Below are 20,548 nucleotides of genomic sequence, written 5' to 3' on the forward strand. Positions count from 1 at the left end.
CTCTCACTAGTCCGCTCCCCCATTACGCCCATCATTGCACAGGAGGTATCCCACCGCTCACAGGTCACTGTCAGCCACTGAAGTGGGGGCAGGACAAATGTTCTCTCTATAATCATTCCAGGGTCCCCAGATCTTGTTCCATTCATAAACTACCTTTTCCGCCAACATGCACCAATCCATGTCTCTCTTCCAATTGCCCAATTTGGGCACTTGTTCTGATCCCCACAGCCTGGCTATATTTCTTTTGGCAATTATTAGCCCCAGAGTAACACAGAAACATTTCATGTGGGTCAAATCTGTTCTCTCCCAAATGTTCAAGAGGCACAGTTTTGCTGCTGCAGTGAGGGTAGTCTCGAACAGTCTGTTCAGACACTCAAGCACCATCTCCCAGAAGCATCTGATTTTGGAGGATTCCCAAATTGTATGCAAGGTGCCCTCTTGACCACACTCTGTCCACAATTAGAACTTGTGGTTTCTCGAAGACTGACGCTGGATTCATCATAATAAATACACCTAGGTATCAGAAACTCTCAGTTGCCAGCACCGTGCTGCAGTCAGGTGCTAGTCGCAGTGCCTGCCCTTGCAAGGTATAGCTTTGTGATTTTGCCAATTTATTGTGTATCCGAAACGTTGGCCAAAAATATGAAAAATCTGCTTGAGTCTGGCCAAAGTAAGCTCTGGATATATGACGTACAGCAGGACATTGTCAGCGCAAAGCGAGATTCTGTCCTCCCAGTGTTCGGACCACTGTAGGCCACAGAACAATGGGTGCCGCCTTACTCAGGCTGCTAGTAGTTCCAGTGCTAATGCAAATATTAAAGGGGACGGGGGGCAGCCCTGGCATGTTCCCCACTGTAACTGGAAAACTTGGGATACACCCCCATTAACTCTCACCTGCGCCTAGGGCTCAGAGTATAGAAGGTGCACCTATTTGATATAGCGTGGGCCATCTTGGCCAGGACCTCGAGTAAATATGTCCATTCGACTGAATCAAATGCCATGTGGGTGTCTAGAGAGAACACTAGGGCTCGCTCTTGTAGTTGGAGGACTCTGCTCAGTACATTTAGTTTAGTCTAGGTCTATGATGGGGCATAAAACCCGATTGATCTGGGTGGACTAATTCAGAGATCACTTTTTCAAGGCAACTTGCCTGAACCTTGGCTAGGACCTTGGCTTCCTCGTTTAACAGAGAAATGGGGCTTTATGAGGCACAGTCCTCGGGTGGCTTGCCCTCATTTGGGATCACCACTATCGGCACTAGCTGTTGGTCTTGGTATAGTATACCCCTTTGGTGTCTCTCAACAAACTTATTCAAAAGATGTGGGGCTAGATTTTGACTTAGTGGTTTATATAACTCAATTGGCAACCCATTCGGACAGACTGCTTAACCGGAGGCAAGTTCTCGTATCATCATCACAATTTCTTCTTCTTTGATCTTCTTATCTAGACTTGCGTGGCTCTGGGTGGATAAGGGTGGGATATTAGCTAGAAACTATCAGGAGTCCTTCGCCATAGCTGTAACGGCGGGGGAGTAGAGCAGAGTAAAAGATGCGGCTGAGGCATCCGCCACCTCCTGTTAACCCTTTTCTAAATTCCCTGCTGGCTTCAACTGGGGGCTGGTAGCCTTAGATATTGAAAAGGGGTTCGATACCATATCATGGGAGTACTTGTGGAAGGTACTTAGGCGAATGGGCCTGGGACAGGATTTTATATCCTGGACTCACCTGCTATATGCAGAGCCCCGCACCAGAGTGTGAATGGGGCAGGTGGTGTCACACGTGTACCCTGTTGAGAGAGGAACAAAACAGGGGTGCCCCCTGTCCCCACTCCTTTTTGCACACTCTATGGAGCCATTGACGATTCACCTTCGATTGGAACTGAGCACTTGTGGTATTACGGTGGGAAGCACAACATGTCTCCATGTACGCCAACAATACGCTATTATACTTTAAAAAAAAATGTATTTACTATTTTCCAAAAAGTACAACATACAGAGCCACAACTTGTAATACATAACTTGGTAAAAGCTGAAGGAGAAAGTCTGCATCCAAGCAAAATGCACAATTCAGTAAGGGGTACAGAGCCGAGATTATGTAATTGGCAAAAGATCATGGGTCGGACACATTGACAGCAGAGTCAGGCAGTGCATGATTCAGTAAGTAGGTGCGAAGAGGAGTCCAAATGTCCTTGGTCTGGACGTGGGGGGGGGGGGGGGTGATTGAAGGGGGAGGAGGCTAGAGTTTACTCGTGGTGTCACGATAAGTGAGATCACATAACCAGTCAGCTGTCTGGGGCTCCTACTACTACTACCAGGTGAGGTGAGCAAAATCGTCATTATCTGCAGAACATTTAAGGCATTTGTGAAAGCATGAGGGGTCAAATTTAGCAAGGGCCTGGGGAGTGGAGTAAGCTTGGTGGAGAACGTACAGAATACTAGTTTGTGTCGGCTATTAATGGAAACCAACTTAGTTTGCAGGTAGCAAAAGTTCCATACTTTTTCAGGGATGGAGAAGTTCAAATCTTACTTGCGCTGCAATGCGGTGCATGGGGCGCTGTTCGAGGCTGGCGTGATAAAGGGGAGAATTCAGCTAAGTGTTCTCACTGTAGAGATAATCATAGTAAGGGGGGGAATCAGGTGACTCTTCCAGGAAGGAAGGCAACATCTCCCATAGTGTGCTATGTAGTTGAATACGGACAAAGTGTTCCATCATGGGTGCTGTGCCGCTGGCCTCAAATACAGAACTGAGGTCCAGTTTATGATTATTGAAAAGGTCGCCCATTGTTTGGATCTGATAGGTGGAAAGCATGCGTTTCACTAGTGTTTCTTGTGTCATTGGAAGCCATGGATTATCCTGAAGAGGGATGTTGGGCGAGTAAAGAATATTAAATCCCAGGTAACTTTTAAGCATAGACAATGCCCCTAAATAGGACATACTTGACCCCACTGAGGTTGCACAGGGTTTATCCCTCCCGAGATGCCAACAGCAGCAGGTGCCATATGACGCCGGCGGACTTCGTATACATGGCATGGAAATGCCGGGTAATACGCCCCTTCTGGAAGGCTGTGCAGAGGGAGGTGCAAAGGGTGAAGAAAATAGCGGTGGCACTTTCAATGCAACATTGCCTACTAGGACTGTCCCCGATTCCAAAAACTGGAGGTAAAATGGCATACAGCTTTGCTCAATAGGACCTGGTCCTAGGGAGATGCAGAATTGCAGTTTGCTAAGCAAGCCCGGCACCCCGACCGTGGAAAAGTGGCGGAAGGATTTGCAAGAATGGGCGGTGGCAGAGGAGTGTAAACTCAAAAGGGTCCGAGTGGACGAACATGCTGAGCGAGACCTGGAGTGGCCTGATAGATGGACAGTTGGGGGACGAAACTTACTGGCTAGCTCGGAGGGGATTGATGGAACAGGACAAGTAAGTTAGAAGTCTGAGGCACGCATTTGCAGTAAAAAGGTTTGTGGCTTTGCACTTAATAGGTGCACATCTTAGGAGGGTCGACTGTGCCGCGTTGCTTGCCACATCCCCCTCCGTGTTGCATCACCACTCTCCTGGGGACCAATAAACATTACAGGTGATCAGGGTTATTGAAGCATGTGTGTTATCAAATAAAAAAAAACAGCAATACGCAGGAATGAGGTGACCCTGATTGTTGTTCAGGGGGGTGATGGCCCCACCATGTGTCAGTCAGTCCCAAGGCTTGGAGGAAGTCCGATAGCGCGTGATGGACAGTAGATATCAGCCTCAAAGGGTGCTGATCGAGCCCTTCACAAAGAGTCAAGTTAAAGTCCACCCCCTATAATCAGATTGCTAGGATGATTGGAAGTTTGAGAAGTAAAGTGCCCAATGAAGGAAGAGTTGTGTTGTACAGGCGTGGCGGGATGTATAGAGAGCAGATACTGATGATGTACCCCTCCCAGCTCCCCGTGAGTGCAACGAATCGACCATGTTTATCTGGCCAAATCAGGTGTACTGTAAGGGGTTGTGACTTCTTAACTAATACCCCCACTCCCCTGGAGTCTGTTGTGTAACCAGCATGCTCCACTACTCTGTAGCCCCACCTGTCCAATGTCTTATAGGTGTTACCCTTCAGGTGGGTCTCCTGTAGGAGGGCCACGTCCGGAGCATTCCATGAGAGCAGCGTAATCTTCAGCGTCTCATGCCAACTGTCGACTTAATGGCTAAGAAGATCAGAGTCTCCAGCTTGGCCTCCATTGGGACTGCCCAGTTGAGGGCAAGAGAGGGTTCCTGTGGTGCCTCAATTACAATGTGGTGTTAGTGCTCCTAGTGTAACCTTTAACTGCCCCTTCTCAGGGGGCCAACAAGGAAGCAAAACAATTCGCCCTCAAATCATCCCCCTCAGTTCCTTCCTACACAGTGGGTTCAAAATTACCTGACCCCCCCCTCCACCAACCTTGCACAGTGCGTGTCGTCCTTAACAAACTCTAACAGATTGGAGAACTGCGGTCATCCCCCTACATTGAACCCACCCCCACACCTTCATTGAACATTGGAGTTTACCAAGAATCTTCTGGTCTGCAAGTCTTTACCACCATTTAGTGTCTCTCTACAGCAATGAAGAATCACACCAGGTCTTCGAGGTCTGTGGTGCCCCACTTCTGATGGAGAAAAGGGCAGTCAACTGGGTGCCTCAACCCTCGCTATCAAACCAGTCGGGGCGCTGTTCATGTATGTCAGTAGAGAGGGAGTCATGTCGCTGTGGTAATCCTGATGCTTTCCTCAGTCCCTCGAAGGGCTTTCAGGGGTCCGCAATGGTGCAATCACCCCTCTGCCATGATGTGTGGTGCTGGGGCTTCGTTCCCCCAGATTCCCTTGTTCCTTCCAACCAATCCCATGCATCCTCCAGTGAAGATCCAAGTTTTCCCCTCTGCCACCACTTTGAGTTGCATTCAGAACAGCAATGAGAATTTCAATTATATTTCTTGCAGGGCCCTTTTCACTTCAATTAAGCTGCGGCTATGTTTTTGACCTCCAAGGGTATAATCCGGGATGAAACTTACTTGTGCATTCTTGACTAGCCGGGCCTATTGCGGTCCCTAAAGTTGAATATATGGGTATGATTGTACAAAGGCACGCCAGGGTTTGGGTTGGCACATGGAATTCTGTGTGCTCTTTCCGCCTAAAAATATTTGGCTAGACCCCGTGGCTGCAGCACGCGGACGATAATGTCTTCCACAAACAGGTCAGCAGCAGGACCATCAACCTTTTCTGGCACCCCCACAAGTCAGATATTATTACGCCTTGAGCACCCTTCAAGTTTGGCGCAGAGAGTTTCTGAAACTGTCTGTTGTTCTCTGAGCTGTTTCTCTTGGTTCCCCCCAGTTATTCCTGTGAGGCTGTGCTGCACTGGGAGGCCCACAGGGCTGCAGTCAGGTTCCTGGCCTCCTGGAGCTATGGAGTTGTAGCCACTGCTTGTCTCCCCTGTGGTGTGGGCAATCAGGAGCCCCAATCGGACCTAGAGGGAGCCAGTCGCAGATGCTCAGCGGCATCTGTTATCTGCCGCCGGCTGGGCGGCAAAACGCACTGGGAGGCCTGCGGTGGTGCGGTCAAGCTCCTGGCACCCAGCAGATACAGTGCCATGGAGCTGCGGCTGTTTGACTCCCATGTGGTGTGGGCAATCGAGAGCCCCCAGTTAGGTCCAGAGGGAGCCCATCACAGACACATGGCGCTCTCTGCAGCGACTGTTATCTGCCGTTGACCAGGTGGCGACACTCTATTGTGCCTCTCCCCCAGCCCATGAGGTCGCAGGTTTCTTGTGTGCTGATGGGACCCCAACTCTTGGTCTGGTGCACCACACTTGGGGGCAGAAGGGGCCCATGACACCTGCTGGGGCCCTTCTTGATGCCTGGTGCAGTCGGTGCTGCAGTCATGTCTCGTTGCTGCAGTAATCTCTGCTTGTGCGGCCCCTCAGCAGGCCACCACTCACTAAGCAGCCTCAGACCAGCGGCCCACTTCTGTCAGCTGGTCATGGCACGTTTGCCGATGTTGCCAACTCTTGGTCCCCCTGTGGTTAGCAGCCTCTAGCCATGTCCGCTAGGCCTGATAGGAGCGGCTTATTTAACAGATGGTGGGGGATTGCTGTGGGTCCGGGGAGCCACTTTAGGAAGCGGATATTTTCAGCGACGGCTAGTGGGATACAGATCTTGAAAAAAAATGGAGGCATAGTCTGATATCTATCCATCCCAATGCTGTAGCCCATTGACTGTTACGGTTTAAAAGGCACAACACCATCCTTTTACACACTTAAAGTAGATCGGCACCGCTGTCTGGTGTTCCTGGGGCGCTACATCCCAAACCTGATTGAAGAGCTGAAGGCGAGCAATTTGGCGAAAACATCACTACACAACCCCCAGTGGCAGGGAAATGGTAAATACATTTACAATACCTTTACAAGAGAGGTTGCAGCAATTGGGACGTCTGGGAGTGTCATTGCTTATCTGATGTTTTTTATTTCATTCAGTTCTTCTTTCCAGGCATTTGCTACTGTCATCACCTTACAGCCACCTGTGTAAAATGCTTGAAATATGCACCTAGTACTTATATCGCTGCCTTGTCATTGGGACCAAATGTACTGGTTACTTTACTGTATAACTTGCAACGTAAGATGCCAAATTGTGGGACTACCAAGCACCAGCTGACTCATTGCAGTGTGATGGTTGCATAGTGGTCTGTCGAGTGACAGTTATTTACTCACATTGACCAAAATTTAAAATGCCAATAAAAACATTTGAAAAAAAGCAAAAGGGCCAGTGAAACAGGGCGAGAATATGAGTGAACACTATTATTACAGAACTCATACTTTCCTTATTTTTTTAACTTTCTTACGAGGAACTAAAAATAAAGCAGCTGCCACCTTTGAAAACAACTTTATTTAACATGGGACAGTGACTCTTTTTGTCAAAGAATTTACTGGGGATCTTTACAATAGATATTGGTAACCCTAATTATCACTAGGGCATATTTGTGATTTTTATAAACACTAATGCCAGACGAGGATCGAAATTTCATTGCTATGCTATGCTAATTGCGAAGTATTTTTAGAAATCAGCCTGGACATTCAAAATTGTATTGGCACAATTCGGACAAGGTGTTTGAATACACCAAAAGTCTGCCAACATAAAGCAGGCATAATATTTTGTGATTTATGACTTACACTTGGCCCCCATCAAAATGTGTTAAAAAAATAAGTGTTAGTGCTTCGGGGAACAGGAGCCACTATCATTCACACATAGTCTTTGGCTCAGTTTTGGGAATGCCTTTGTGGGAGTTCAGGAGACGCCAGTGAGGAATTTAATACTATCACAAGGCTTTTTGGCATGAGCTTCCCTAGCTAGAGTTTCGTGTCCTGAAATGCTCCTACATTAACCTGGCAATCTCCAGCTATGCATATCCTACCCTGGGTTTCCTCAGTGAAAGCTGATCTCATCATCAATATAATAACGACGAGGAAAAGCAACTGGAGTAGGCTGATAGAACGAGGCGTGGAGAGAAGATGAGTGGGACCACACAGGCTTCTATTTTTGGCTGAGGATCATGAATCTGATCCTGACTCAATGGAAAGGATCCCTTACTTAAGGGGGGTGAAGTGGTTAGGAGACAGAAGAGTACAAATAAGCACCATCAATTGATAAATATATTGGCATTCCAAAACGAATACTGTTCCAACAAAAGGGACCAGATAAGCAACTCTCACAACCCAAAGGAACTTGAATTACAACACGTACAATTGGATTTATACAGCCTCATTATCAAAGAAAATCACAGACATGCATATTAATTGCAGTTAGATATATGTAACAAAAATAATCAATGTCCCAGATGCGAAGAGCAAAGTAGGGGTTCAAAGGAGAAAGCAGAAGGGGGTGGCAATGCCTCGAGTCCCCAGAGGGTAAAAACATGCTTCGCAACAGACTCCGACAGCCTAATGCACGCCGCGTTTTGTGCAAAGGCGTCCTATGTAAGGTCAGGATGGTCGGAGCATTCCAGGTTTCTTTAATGACATCTACAGGAGATACAGTTATACGCAGTAAATCTAAACAGCAACCACTGATTGCAAGGAAAAACTGGTGCGGGGGAAGCGCTCCGGCACATACTCTGGACACCTGTGGTGGAGTGCTTTGTCACCTCCAGAAATGTGAGAATAATGAAGTTATTAGATCATCTGGGGTTCTGGTGACCTCACGACTCGGCTCAAAGGACCATATTATTTCGTACTTGCTCAGTGCTTCCAGTTTAATAAGTAAATAAATAATTTCTCTTTTTTCATTACTCCAAAGGTCTGGCCGGGTATCCATCTCACATTCCAAAGCTTCTAAACAATGAGTTCTATCACCATTACTGTACAAGCCAAGTGCACCAACTGAAATCGAAACCCCACTCCAAACCCTACTGGAACCACCACTGTGTAAGGATTACTGCAGTCTTCTTCCTCCGGGGTGGGTTCATGGTTTGCTAGTCAGCTTCCCTCACTTGGTTCCCTCAATGTAAGATCGCTCCGCTGCTCGCAGTACTCCAGCAATGATTATTTCTTTTCATTACAAAGCGGGGTAGTCGACAGAATGCCAATAATTCTCTCTTGCAGTACGAGAGCTCCCAATAGCCCCTTGAATGCAGTCCCCTGACGAGCCAACATTTGCAAAGGAAGGTGGATACAAAATGCGGGTAAGGGTCATTGGGGTTGCAGCACGGACTCATACCTGGTGCAGTCTATGATTCCTGAGTATGTGTCTTCATTCACTCCTCTCTGCAGGGACTGTAGCCTTGTCTTAATCACTAAGCAAAGGAGAAAAAGAAACGCTTATGAGTGGAATAAGCAGGTAGGCATTGATTCAGTAATGGGACCCCCAAACAAGTGTCCTGGGGTGTCCTCCATCAAACAGGCCAAACACACTATGGGTAACACCACCATGAAAAAGCGAGAGGAGAACAGGTGTTGGGGCCGCAGGGCCCCCCCCTGAACTGCCCATTCCCTTGTCATGGGCAGTGTAGGGCCCCCCCTGCCCAGCACCATTGCAATGTTCACTGTCTGCTCGGCAAACAGTGAACACTGCAAGGGCGCTGGTGCACCCTGCTGACTACAGCATTGCCACAGGCTCGATTACGTGCCAGAGACTATGCTGTAGCCTGTTTCCCACTAGGCCGGTTTCCGCCCGCTGAACTAGCGGAAAACTCTTAATGACTCCGGCGGAGAGGTCGCCACTGTGGTGGTGGCCACTCTGTCGGAAGTTTGGCGGACAGGCGTTTCCATCTGCCAAATTCAAAATTACACCCAATGTCTTGAGGGCTCGGATACAAAGATCTGCTGTACTGTTAAGTAACATAGCGGAATTAGAAATACAAAGGTGCAATACCAAAAACTGGAAAAGTCTTATGGGGTGGCAACTTAGGTACAATGTAACCAACTGTAACGTTATGCATTTAGGGTCCAGATAATTGAGACGTAAAGGATATGATAAAAAGATCTTAAGGGACACCATGTAGGAACAAAATGTCTGATTTACTATGTTAGCTGACCTTCAGGGAGCTAAATAATATAAACGGGTCTAGGAGACAGCTCAGTAATATTGTGGTGCACAGTGGTACAGCCAGTAGGTAAAGGACTGTTGTATGCCTACTCTTGACATCACTAATAAGGACTCCATTGGAGAACTGCATCCAGAACTGGAGCAGACCATTCAATTCTAGAGGACTCTTCTATAGCAGTGTATCCAATTCAGAAGGCCTTATTAAAACAGTGTGTCCAGTTCTAGAGGCCCTGCCTAGAGTATTGTGTACTGTTTTGTAGGCCCGGCCTTCAGAATATAAAGTGCAGATTGGAAACAGTCAAGAGACAGAGATCGAATCCACAAGTGAACTGAAGAGAGGGTCACAAATACACTATATGCAAACATTTTAAAATGTGTCTTAGGATATGAGAGAGGCTTCACATTCCATAAATGAAAGAATCACAGTACAAGACGTAAGGATTTAGCAGTAGTGTCCCTACAAAAAAACAGAGGCTACATTGAGAGACTAGATATGGAAGGGAAACCCAGAGAGCAAAATTACAATGAACAAAACACTAAGCGGAAAACACAGGCACAGGAGGCACGGAGGGCAATGTCAGACAGTAAGCAAAGGTTTAGACTTCGATGATCATTTGGGAGAAAGCAAATGACCCACCTTTCCACTGCGGCAGCACAGACCCTGCCTTTGTCCATCATGCAGCAGACCCCCTGCCATATTATAAGTGTCCTGTGCTTTACTGGGGCATCTCTGAGGAAAGTGCTTTGACCAAAATGGCTAGGAACACTTTAATCAGAAATGTAATAGAGGTCTGACAGCCATGTCATGGCAGCCATCTTGGCATTGATTTGTTTCTCAGCGACAAACTACCAAAACAAGAATTTATTTCTGAGAACAAATAATCAATGGTATTGATGACCAGGGAGTTTTCTCCCTGATTGTAAGGGCCTTGTCCTTTCCGGGTCAAGGCAGCTTCACAGAGCAGAAGCAGGTAGGAAACCCATCTGCAGAAGATCCATCTTAAATAAGACAGGCATTCTGACGCATTTACCTGGCAGTCCTCTGGCCCGTGAGCCACCGGGTCATAGGTTTCAGACAAAGAAGTAAGCAGAGGCTCCACTGCCAGAAACGTAATGGTTCTCCTGACAATCGATGAGCCAGATGAGATGCAGATTAATAATTGTAGAATCCCTGACAAATCATGGTTGATCTTCTACCCCATCAAACCATTAAAAACCCACCAAGGGGATCTGGTTAAAGAGCGGGCAGGAAAACAGACTGAGCAGAAGTGACCAATCCGGACTCAACCCTTCTCAGAAAGTATGCTGAAGGTGAGTGTCTATCTGGGCCTTTTTAAGAAGAATTATGCTTTGAGTGCTATGTGACCTGCTTTTCGGTGCTACTGTAAGGTCTGAATTGGAATTATGATTAAGCAGGCAGCCCGTGCTTTGTCAGACAACTATGGAAGGTACGCTATTGTTAAGTCGCTTATATGTGACAATGGCTCCTCAAATCCTGTGATATACTGAGGTTGTGCACAATAAATGTTCAGAACAGTGATTTTACACTGTTAATTGCCTGTTTTCATATTGCTTTTACAGAGGTGTTTCTCTTTGGTAGGTGGTTTTGAAAGCGCTCAAAGGCAAGAAGCACCCTCCAGTCTGCAATGCTGTAGGTGCAGGTATTCCATCTTTCAGAAGAAGGAACCCAAGTTTGTGTAAATGTCCTGTAACATTTGCACACACAATACAAGAATTCAGCCTTTTTGCACTTGCGCCCAAATCTGGAAAATAAGGATCTTGGCACGGATAAAGTGTAGTGGTTGGCAGGCAGAATGCAAAAAGGAGCACAGGTCGTACCGCACACTGGCAGGATAAAAATTATCGTTCCACCTTATGTATTTGTAAGTATTTTATGGCTTGTTGCTGGCATGAGCACCAAATGCCATGGAAAGATCACTGGGGGCTTTTAACAAAGTCATATCCAATATTAAGGAAGCCGGGCGGAACTAGTTAAGGAACTCAATTTATGTCTGCAGGTGTAGTCACAGAAACCGCACCACAATGTGAGTATCATGGAGTCAGATACTCCAGTATTAGCTTGATTGGTCACACATAGCATGAATGTTTGGTGCAGTCAGCATGGTGCGTGCTGAAGTTAAACTGGTGCTTTGGTGGTTTGTTTTAATAGATAAAATGCTAGAAACTCGCCCGAACCCTTCTTGTGCATTCTAGCAAACTGAGGAGACGGGGGGTCAAGACCTCTGGTGCCCTGGGCCAATGCAGCAGCGTAGGAGGAAGCTTCTGCGGATGTCCTCAGCTACATTTCATACAATAGGTCACTAAGAAAAAACTGGGCATCCCGCGAGCCCGAATCCATTTCAGACACGTTAGAGAAAGAAGGCCTTGGTTATCAAGCCCAGGAACCGGAAATATCGCAGAGACATCTTGCTGTACCAAGTGGCATAAAGTTCCCAAGCAAATATCTACTGAGAACAAGAGGCTGTGTGGCTTTGAGAGGTATCCGTCAACTGAAGAATACGTTCCCTTCAGGCACAAATAAATATGCAGGTAATTCACAGCGCAATTACATGTTAATGGGATAGGAGAAAGCGGTGAGGTATGAGGCTCTGCCACAAGGTAAAGATTTAATTCCTCCAGTCTCCCTATGCATTTAAAACCATCAAGGCTGGGAGTCATCAAAGAGCATGTGGAGAAAATCAAGGTACAGTTCTCATCCTTTCTCTAACCCTTGCCATGGCTGTCTCTGTACCATCAAATGGTTCTGACAGAAGAGCTGCTCAGTTACCTGAGCCAACATCAGGGGGTTCTCAGAGCCATCACCTCTGTCGGTCTCTGTCCAGAGAATCAGCTGTAGGCGACGTGCAGATGTCGAGGAAACCGCTGTCAAGCAAATATCCCTGGCAAACAACTTAAGGCCACCTTAACACATGTGTGAATTTCGGAAAACCACTTGATATTTAACACAGAAATGATCTTATGTATAGTTCATGGTACTTGAAGGTGGCTCGCTGGCGCTGGTCACCCATGTATGATGGGGGATGTACGAGATGAAGCATTCATGAACAGAATTTCCACTATGTTGTTTGCTGCAGTACAATAAAAATAGAACGCACGGCGCATGGGAGGGGGGACTCTTGAATGGCAAACATATTCTAAATTCTTTGAAACTCTGAAGCTTATGATTCTTGTTTGTTTCAAATATTGTAATGCATTCCATTTTATTTCGCCTTCGTAGCAATTGTATTGTTGACAAACATGTCAATCTTCAAAATACTCGCAAAAAAAGGGAAAGCAGATGCTTCAAGGTGACCAAAAACACACTTATAATACAATTTTATCTCAGAATTATGTTATTGCATTATTTCGATTGTTTCAATAAATGACACAAAGTCCAGAAATACAGGATAGAGAAATACGTTGTTAAAGAAACAATGCAACTTGTATGAACACAAAGTTAATCCCAATAGGGGGCTTCCAAATTAAAACAACGTAAAATAGCAAGTTGGGCATAGTCTTAATTTGTACATACATTTTCATAGGTGGACAGCAAAGGTATTAATGGTTGCCACAGGAACGATTTAGCTTGTTGCTTGATATGCTTATCAAAGTCTCCCTACCTATATCGCAAACAATAGGGTAAAGTGGGCCACCCCATGCAGAAGCTTTAAAATATTTGGAGCGACTCCCATGTTTACCTCAGTCTCAAGTCTGTTAAAATACACACCGCTATTCAAAGTATTCCCAATAGAACCAGATTTGTGAATCTTATCACCAGTATTTAGTAAAATCAGTTGAAAGTACACTACTCATAGTGTAGTGTGCATCATCTTACCACATGTACGAGAGGTCAACTAATTTATTTTATTGGGGCCATCATTATCATACAGTTACAACTACTGCACAACTCGAAATAACAAAAAATAAATCCCTTCTAAATAATTTCAATGCCTGTCAACTTCTAGTCCCCTCTATACCTCGCCAAGTGTTGCAAATGGCCCTTTCTGTAGGGTCACCCCAAACTTTTTGCCTTCCTCCTCCTTGTTTTCTGCCCTCGTTTTTGTTGGCTTTAGGACAACGGGCACATTACCACTGCTAGCCAGTGCTAAGGTTCATACGCTCGTTGCTTAAAACATGGTAACATTGGTGCATCCACAATTGGCCTGCAGCACGGATTGTGCCACCCACTACTTAGCCCTGTAAACATGTCTCAATCCTGCCACTGAAAAGCCTGTATGTACAGTTTTAAACTGCCATTTCAACCTAGCAAGTGTACCCACTTGCAAGGCCAAAACTTTCTTATTATTATTTGCAAGCCACCCCTAAGGTAGGCCTTGGTTTGCCCCAAGGACAGGTTGCAGTGTATTTAAAAAGTTGGACATGTACTTTTAAGTTTAACATGCCCTGGTAGTGAACAACTATTACATTTGTTTTTCACTACTGCAAGGCCTATCTATCCCAAAGGTTAACATTGGGGTTACCTTGAAGCAGCATTTAATTATAACTTCCAATTGGGTAAAGATAAAAATGTGGAGTTTGGTGTTTCTGGACTCACAATTTGAAATCACAACTTATGGTGAAGTCAGATTTTACTTGTAAGTCTGAAAATGCCAATATTAGAAAGTTGGCATTTTCTTACTTCAAACATACTGTGCCTCTGCCAGTCTGTGAATACACATCTGGGGTGGGGGACAGGTGGGCCTTGTACATTTCCTCCAGACAGCCACACACAATGGGAGATTAGACAAAATGGGAGATTAGGTGTGACTTGATAGGCCTTAATAGGCCATTACCTGGCTTGATGGGGAGGGTGAAGATTCGCACTGCCTCACTTGCACCTGAATAGGGCTGTGCCTGTCCACAAAGAGCTGCATAACCCCCTGTAGAGCGTCTAGAACCAAGGAAGGAAGGACATGAACCTTGAGCAGGGACCTTATGCACTTCAATGGCCTCTCTTTGAAGTCTCCTCCACTTCAAAGGCTCAACTGGGTATAAGTACTGGTCCCCAAACCCCACCAATTCATAACTTTGCTGGAACCAAGGACATTCTAAGACTGCAGTGCTGCAGGAGGGACTGTCACTTTGCTAACTGCTCTGCTGAGTTGGCCTGCTGCTTGTTGACTGCTGTCCTGCAGGGGGGACTGCCACTTTGCTACCTGCATTGCTGTGTTGGCCTGCTGCTTCTTCCCTGGGAGTGCGAAGGACTGGACCTGCTCTCTACATCCTTGAAACCAAATTTCTCCAAGGCTTTCTGGCTTGCCCCCCATTCATCAAAGTCTGCCTGCAACTTTCCTGGTGCTGCTGGACTTTGCCACCTTTGAGTCTTACGTTTGGCTAAGGTTTCCCCCTCCAGTCCAGGGCGTCAGAAGTGGGTTATGCAGCTGTTTTCTGCTAAAACCAATGCATCTTCCCCACTGCACCAGTCAAAACTGACACATCGCCCTTCGATGCCAAGGCTGTTCGATGACAGCAGATTCACAGCTTGCACTGTGCCCACCGAAGACCCTCTGCATGGTTCAAAGACGACACATTGCATTCAACTCAATGGAGCCAGATATTGAGGCAGTGACTACATCAACGCCTCGCCTTCGCAGTTCCTCCTCAACATCAATGCTTACTTTATACATTGCCTCTTAAGTTAAGCCTGCCTGCTCTGTGCCAAGCCACCTGAGGGTGAGCACAGGTTAATTTAAAGTGTGTATCTTACTGACCTTGACATGTTAATTTAAAGTGTGTATCTTACTTACTTTGACTAGGATTGTGGTTCCTGCTTGTACAGGGTGCATACTCTAACAGTCAGAAACTCAATTTATAACACTGGTGATCAGCGCTGAGGAGAAGACTTGTCTTTGTGCAGTGCCTTACAGTACACTATTATCCACATTTAAGAACACTGCAAGATTTTCTCCTTTTTATCTCAATTAGTCATCTTTTCAAATGTTGCTTCTATTTTATCTTCTTACACTGGAGACATTTGTTTTTGCACTAGTGGTACTTTGCCAGGATTGATCTCAAGTGCCTATCATTTTAAAACATGAAGGAGCTGAGAGATTTCTGCAAGGAGAGGGGGCTGGCTGTGAAGAGGAGCTCCGCAAAGAAGGATCTTCAGGCAGCCCTGTATGCTTTTAAGGAGGCACATTGGGGAAAGGGTGCAACAGAGCTACCAGAGGGTGAACACGGGTTACTTTAAAGTGTGTATCTGACTTACCCGGACTAGGATTGTGGTTCCTCCTTGTACCAACCTGAAACCCAATTTCTAACACCAAGTATTCACAGTATTTTGCAGGCCAGACCTATTTTCCCATATGGTACTCACCATCACAAGGATTAACTGCCACTGCTGCTATGCTGCCCGCTGCACAGCCAGAGAGGAAGGAAACATAAAATGGTGATTTGTTCTCGCCGGCCTTCTGTCCCAGGTGGTTCAGGTTGGCAAACAGAGGGAAATAAACAATTGAAAATGGCACATCCCTAAAAGGAAAAAAAAAAAGTTCCCTCAAAAAAAGGTTACTGTCTACAAAGGTCTCCTTCAAAAAAATAGAACAGTATTGCAGCAAAGGTCCACCACAGGGTTATTGCCATGTTTTTGCGAATGAGGTAATATGGCTCTACACTTCTCTTAATCAGTCCAATCTGTTTAAACATTATAAATTCCAAGGAGTCGAACATCAAGTCCTTTCAAGCTTCTGTTGTCACAGCCACAGTCTGGATGGGCACAGTCAGACACCTTATGTGTATGAGCACAGTAAGACACCTTAACAGCCTCATAAGCACAGTAAATTTGTCAAGTTTTGCATTCGGCACAACTACTCCTACCTCTGAAACTCATTGAGCATGTTTTGCTGTGGTATCTTGGCCTATTGGGAGATCTCCCAAAGTGCCATGTTCATTAGCCCAACAAGACAGAAGTATGCAAGAACACCTCACCATGGGACTCCAATTGGTGGCCAGCTGAACTCAGACCCACACCCAGAACTCACATCAAAGAGCTCAGAATAATCAGTAACAGCAAACTGGACTTGACTGCACAAGTCAACATTGTCATTGCATCCTGCTTCCACACCCTGATGATGCAAAGGAAGGTCTTCAAATGGCTCCCAAACAACACTAGAAAAACTGTCACTCATGCCCTAGTCACAAGCAAGTTGCACTATGGTACCACCTTCTACACCAAACAACTCACTAGTAGACTATAAACCATCCAGAACAGTGCAGCCAGGCTCTTCCTCAACTTCCCCCACAGAACTCACCTCACACCACATTCCAGGGGACTACACTGGGCCCGACACACAAACGGGCTCAATTCAAACTCCTCACACACACATTCAACACACTAGACTACTCAGGCCTCACCTACCTTAAAAGTTGCATCTCCTTCCACCAACTACCTAGAAATCTCTCACCCGAAAGCTCTTGTATCTTGATTTAGGCATTATGCATTCTCTCGCCCTAGGTTCCCTGATGCTCAGCTGTGATGTCATGTCATGTCATGTGATTGAATGTTTATATATGCCTGGAGGATGAGTCGGAGAGAGTGGGTTGAGCTGCAAGATGCTGCTCCTCGTGGGGCGTTGATATACGATGATATAATATCTTTAACCCATAAGTAAGACTTTATTCTTCAAATAAACGTCATCACAAAACCAAAGTTACCTGTCTACCGAGGATTAATCTTTGACTGCAACAAAGGCATTCTCCTTCGTCGCTTCGAAAGTGTGGAATGACCTCCAACTCCACTTGAGACCCACCCCCTCTCTTCTTGAATTCCACAATAACTTAGCTTTTCAATTAACCAACCTATCATAGGCAGGGCATGGTACATACACCTGCTTAGCACCAAGATACCCTTGTGGTGATAGTACGCTTTACAAATAAATATAGTATAACATTTTGATGAGGATGAACAATTACTTTTACTTCCAGATCGCTCAGGGGGCTATACAGATACGGATAATAATTGATGGCAGTGAACCATGTGCAGCCAGTCAACAGCAGGGGTTACAGAGAAATTTCACTATGAATTGTAATGACAAATAAGGTGCGGTCTGGGGGGATAAACAATCATCTGTTCTAGGACTATACCACTTACCCTGATTCCCATGGCTAGAGAATACCCCACAGCCAGTATTCTGAGATCCGGTTGAGCAACTGAAATGTAACAATTGGCTTGAGCGAGCCGCCTCCAATCTCTATACACAGGAGCGCATCAGCAACCTCAAGGGTGGCAAGATCCCTGCTGCACTTTGTAGCTGGCCAGTGCAAGGGCGCGTACCATGACTTGGTGATGAAATCCATTTAGCCCGCTGGTCTCTCGCTCAGCGTGCTTCCTACACATACCTTACCAGCGTGGCCCCGAGGCCTTTGTAGAGTCCTGCGATGCCTTTGGTCTTGAGCAGCTCCCTGCTGATCTGAATTGCTGTTGGTCGAGCCTGGGCCACTGGCTCTGCTGCTACAGCTGCCCCTGCAGCAGAACTTATCTGGGCCTGTGCAGACATCATCTTCCTCTGAGCAGCTGCATGGGAAACACAGAACGCCAAAAATTAGATACTGATACTCATACACACATATACAAATATGTTTCCTCATAGCATTCAATTGTGGGAAGTGTTAACACCAGGGAACAGCAGTATCAGTTCAGGAAACTGAGGTTTGATGTCTTATCAGTCTTTTTTCAGTCATCCGTGTTAAGTGAAGGGAGGCTACATCTTGCGATTTGCTGCAGTGCCAGGCAGAAGAGATGTTCCTCCTCAGATGTGCTGTTTTACAAAGCATAGTAATTGTAGGACAACGCCATACCCCAGCACACAGTGAGTATCTGACGTGTCAGAATATTTTGTGCCTGGTAGAAAATTTTCTGCTGAAAATTCACAATTTCAGTTTTCCACACACATGTACATCGGGCTAGGCAGAACACAGCAGATTTGATGTATATGCTGACAAATATACTGCAAAGAGCCGCCACCGGAATACAGTGGGTACAGCACACAGCTCTCTGGTGAAGGAAGCACCGTGTTCTTCACCTATTCCACGGTCTTAAATTAACTTCGGCGCTAAGGCAGCCTCTTGCTACTTGCTTTGTGATGCAGGTTAGATACATTTGGAAGGGGTCAAGCAGTTCTCCAATGTGCTAACGGAAACGGGCTACATTTACTGAGTGCTTGCCAGCATGTGCGTCCTTCCTGCCATAATTTCTGTGCCCTGCATTTGATTCAGTCTCTTTCAACCCGAAACCGGCCACATCGGTTTGCAGCTTTGCTAGTAAAGTGAGGTTTTGCAAAACAAAAACGGAAATTATACCCTGCCTCTCCTGCAAAGAGAGAAACAGCGAGGAAGAGAAAAGCAGAAAGAAAAGGCTTGGGGGGAGGGGTAGTTGTATTGCTGTGTATTATGGTCGTTTGAGGTCATTAACGCGTTTTGATGACATTGTAAACCACATTGCTTAAGGCAACACTTCACTTGTAGGCCACAATGTATATGTCACTAGATTGGGGTATAATGCAGATTTTTTTCCTAGGAGTGAAGGAGGTTGCAGCTGTTCTTTGCAATACTGAGCTACAAATCATTCACTGACTGCATGGAATAATTAATGTTCGTCGAGCAGATTGATTAACCTGGATGATGTTTTAAAAAAAAAAATTATTTAGTAATTAATCAAGAATAAAATTAGATAAACGGGACTTCAGAAGTAACTTTATAGGCTAAAGTCGTTCTAGCGAATTATGGGAAATAATACGTCAATTTCTCTGAAGTGGGTTTTTGGAACCACTTCGCTCTGTAAATCAACAATAGTCTAACATTTAATAATGCAACAATTACTATATGGATATGATCAGCACTCTCACTACTGAATACGGTGTGCCTTGTTCACCTGTTTAAATTGTAGCTTAATTTGACATTTTTGCACAGGTCAACCTAGTGGGATTTAGAGAGCCAGAACCACCGTTTTCTCATACGTAAAAGACAAACAGAAGGATAAAAAGAAGGAGGTTTCGGGTGCAACTGACCTCGGGATACACAAAGATAACCGTTTCCTGCCAGCCAGGGAGTGATAACCCGTGCTCCCCACATGGGGGCGCCGTGATCTCACTGAGACACTGGTGTCAGCGTCCTCTGGGAGCTCATGCATTGCTCTAGAAAGGAGACCTTTTGAAAACAAGGATCATTTAAATTCTTGTTCTGCTGCAATGGAAACACCGGCATCTTAATGAAAGTAAAATCGCTTTTCTACTGCACGACCGCTATGGAGTAGCAAAGGAACATTTTCCTGCAAATATTTCCACAAAGCCCCGGATGCACGCTTGTAGACAACATAGCCACGACGAAGATAAAATACTTACTTCTGTGTGGTTTTACTACTACACCTAAGTAACTCTACACATTTGATATTCACTACTTCTGAGAATTGATTTCACCTCGATGTAGGCTTACATGTCTCCACCCCCTCAAATCAGGAGCTAGAGTCCCTAGAATAAGATTAACAGTGTGTTAAATTAATCCACGTAAATACAGTGGCTTAATTTGTGCTTGTTGTTTCCGGGGCTGAGCACCGGCACTTATTTGTGAGGGCCGGGGCTTATTCTTCTGCCTCAAGCATTTGCTGCGAGCAAAAGGCACATATGGGAAAGACGGAAGAAAGAAAAACTAAAAAGGGTCATAAAGGGAGAAAGTAGAAAGTTGCAGGATGAGTTGAAGTGGAAGGGGTGGCTGTAAATGGATTATAGAGGCCCGAGATGGCTTCAGTATTACGCTGCCTCAGTATTCAATGCTGGCAGATTTAATTACAGCAGCCTCCTGTTTAAGTGAAGGGCATTGAGCACTGGCACCTCTTAATTTACAAATTAAGCACTGCGTAAATCTACACACAGAGGTAAAGCTCTCCGCCACCATGGTGGACATAGCTCTATAGGAAAGTATAGGGGAAAACTATTTCAGTTCATTATTCTTTGAACAAATTATTCAAAGTACTTTAAAGTAAAATATAAATGGACATTACTGTTACATAT

The 20,548-nt window shown here is 45.6% G+C and overlaps 1 protein-coding gene across 5 annotated transcripts in view; it reads right to left on the minus strand.

Moving 5' to 3' along the window:
- Positions 1 to 20,548, minus strand: part of SLC25A22 (solute carrier family 25 member 22) — a 179,496-nt gene that overhangs the window by 9,380 nt on the left and 149,568 nt on the right. For all 5 annotated transcript variants that reach the window (XM_069223107.1, XM_069223105.1, XM_069223104.1 and 2 more), the window contains 3 exons: positions 17,883 to 18,057; positions 15,862 to 16,016; positions 8,718 to 8,793 (listed from right to left, as the gene is read on the minus strand). In XM_069223107.1, coding sequence (XP_069079208.1) covers positions 8,718 to 8,793; positions 15,862 to 16,016; positions 17,883 to 18,057 — 406 coding nt within the window. The remainder of the gene's footprint in view (positions 1 to 8,717; positions 8,794 to 15,861; positions 16,017 to 17,882; positions 18,058 to 20,548) is intronic.

This window comes from Pleurodeles waltl, chromosome 3_1 (genome assembly GCF_031143425.1).
Source record: "Pleurodeles waltl isolate 20211129_DDA chromosome 3_1, aPleWal1.hap1.20221129, whole genome shotgun sequence".
Taxonomy (NCBI): domain Eukaryota; kingdom Metazoa; phylum Chordata; class Amphibia; order Caudata; family Salamandridae; genus Pleurodeles; species Pleurodeles waltl.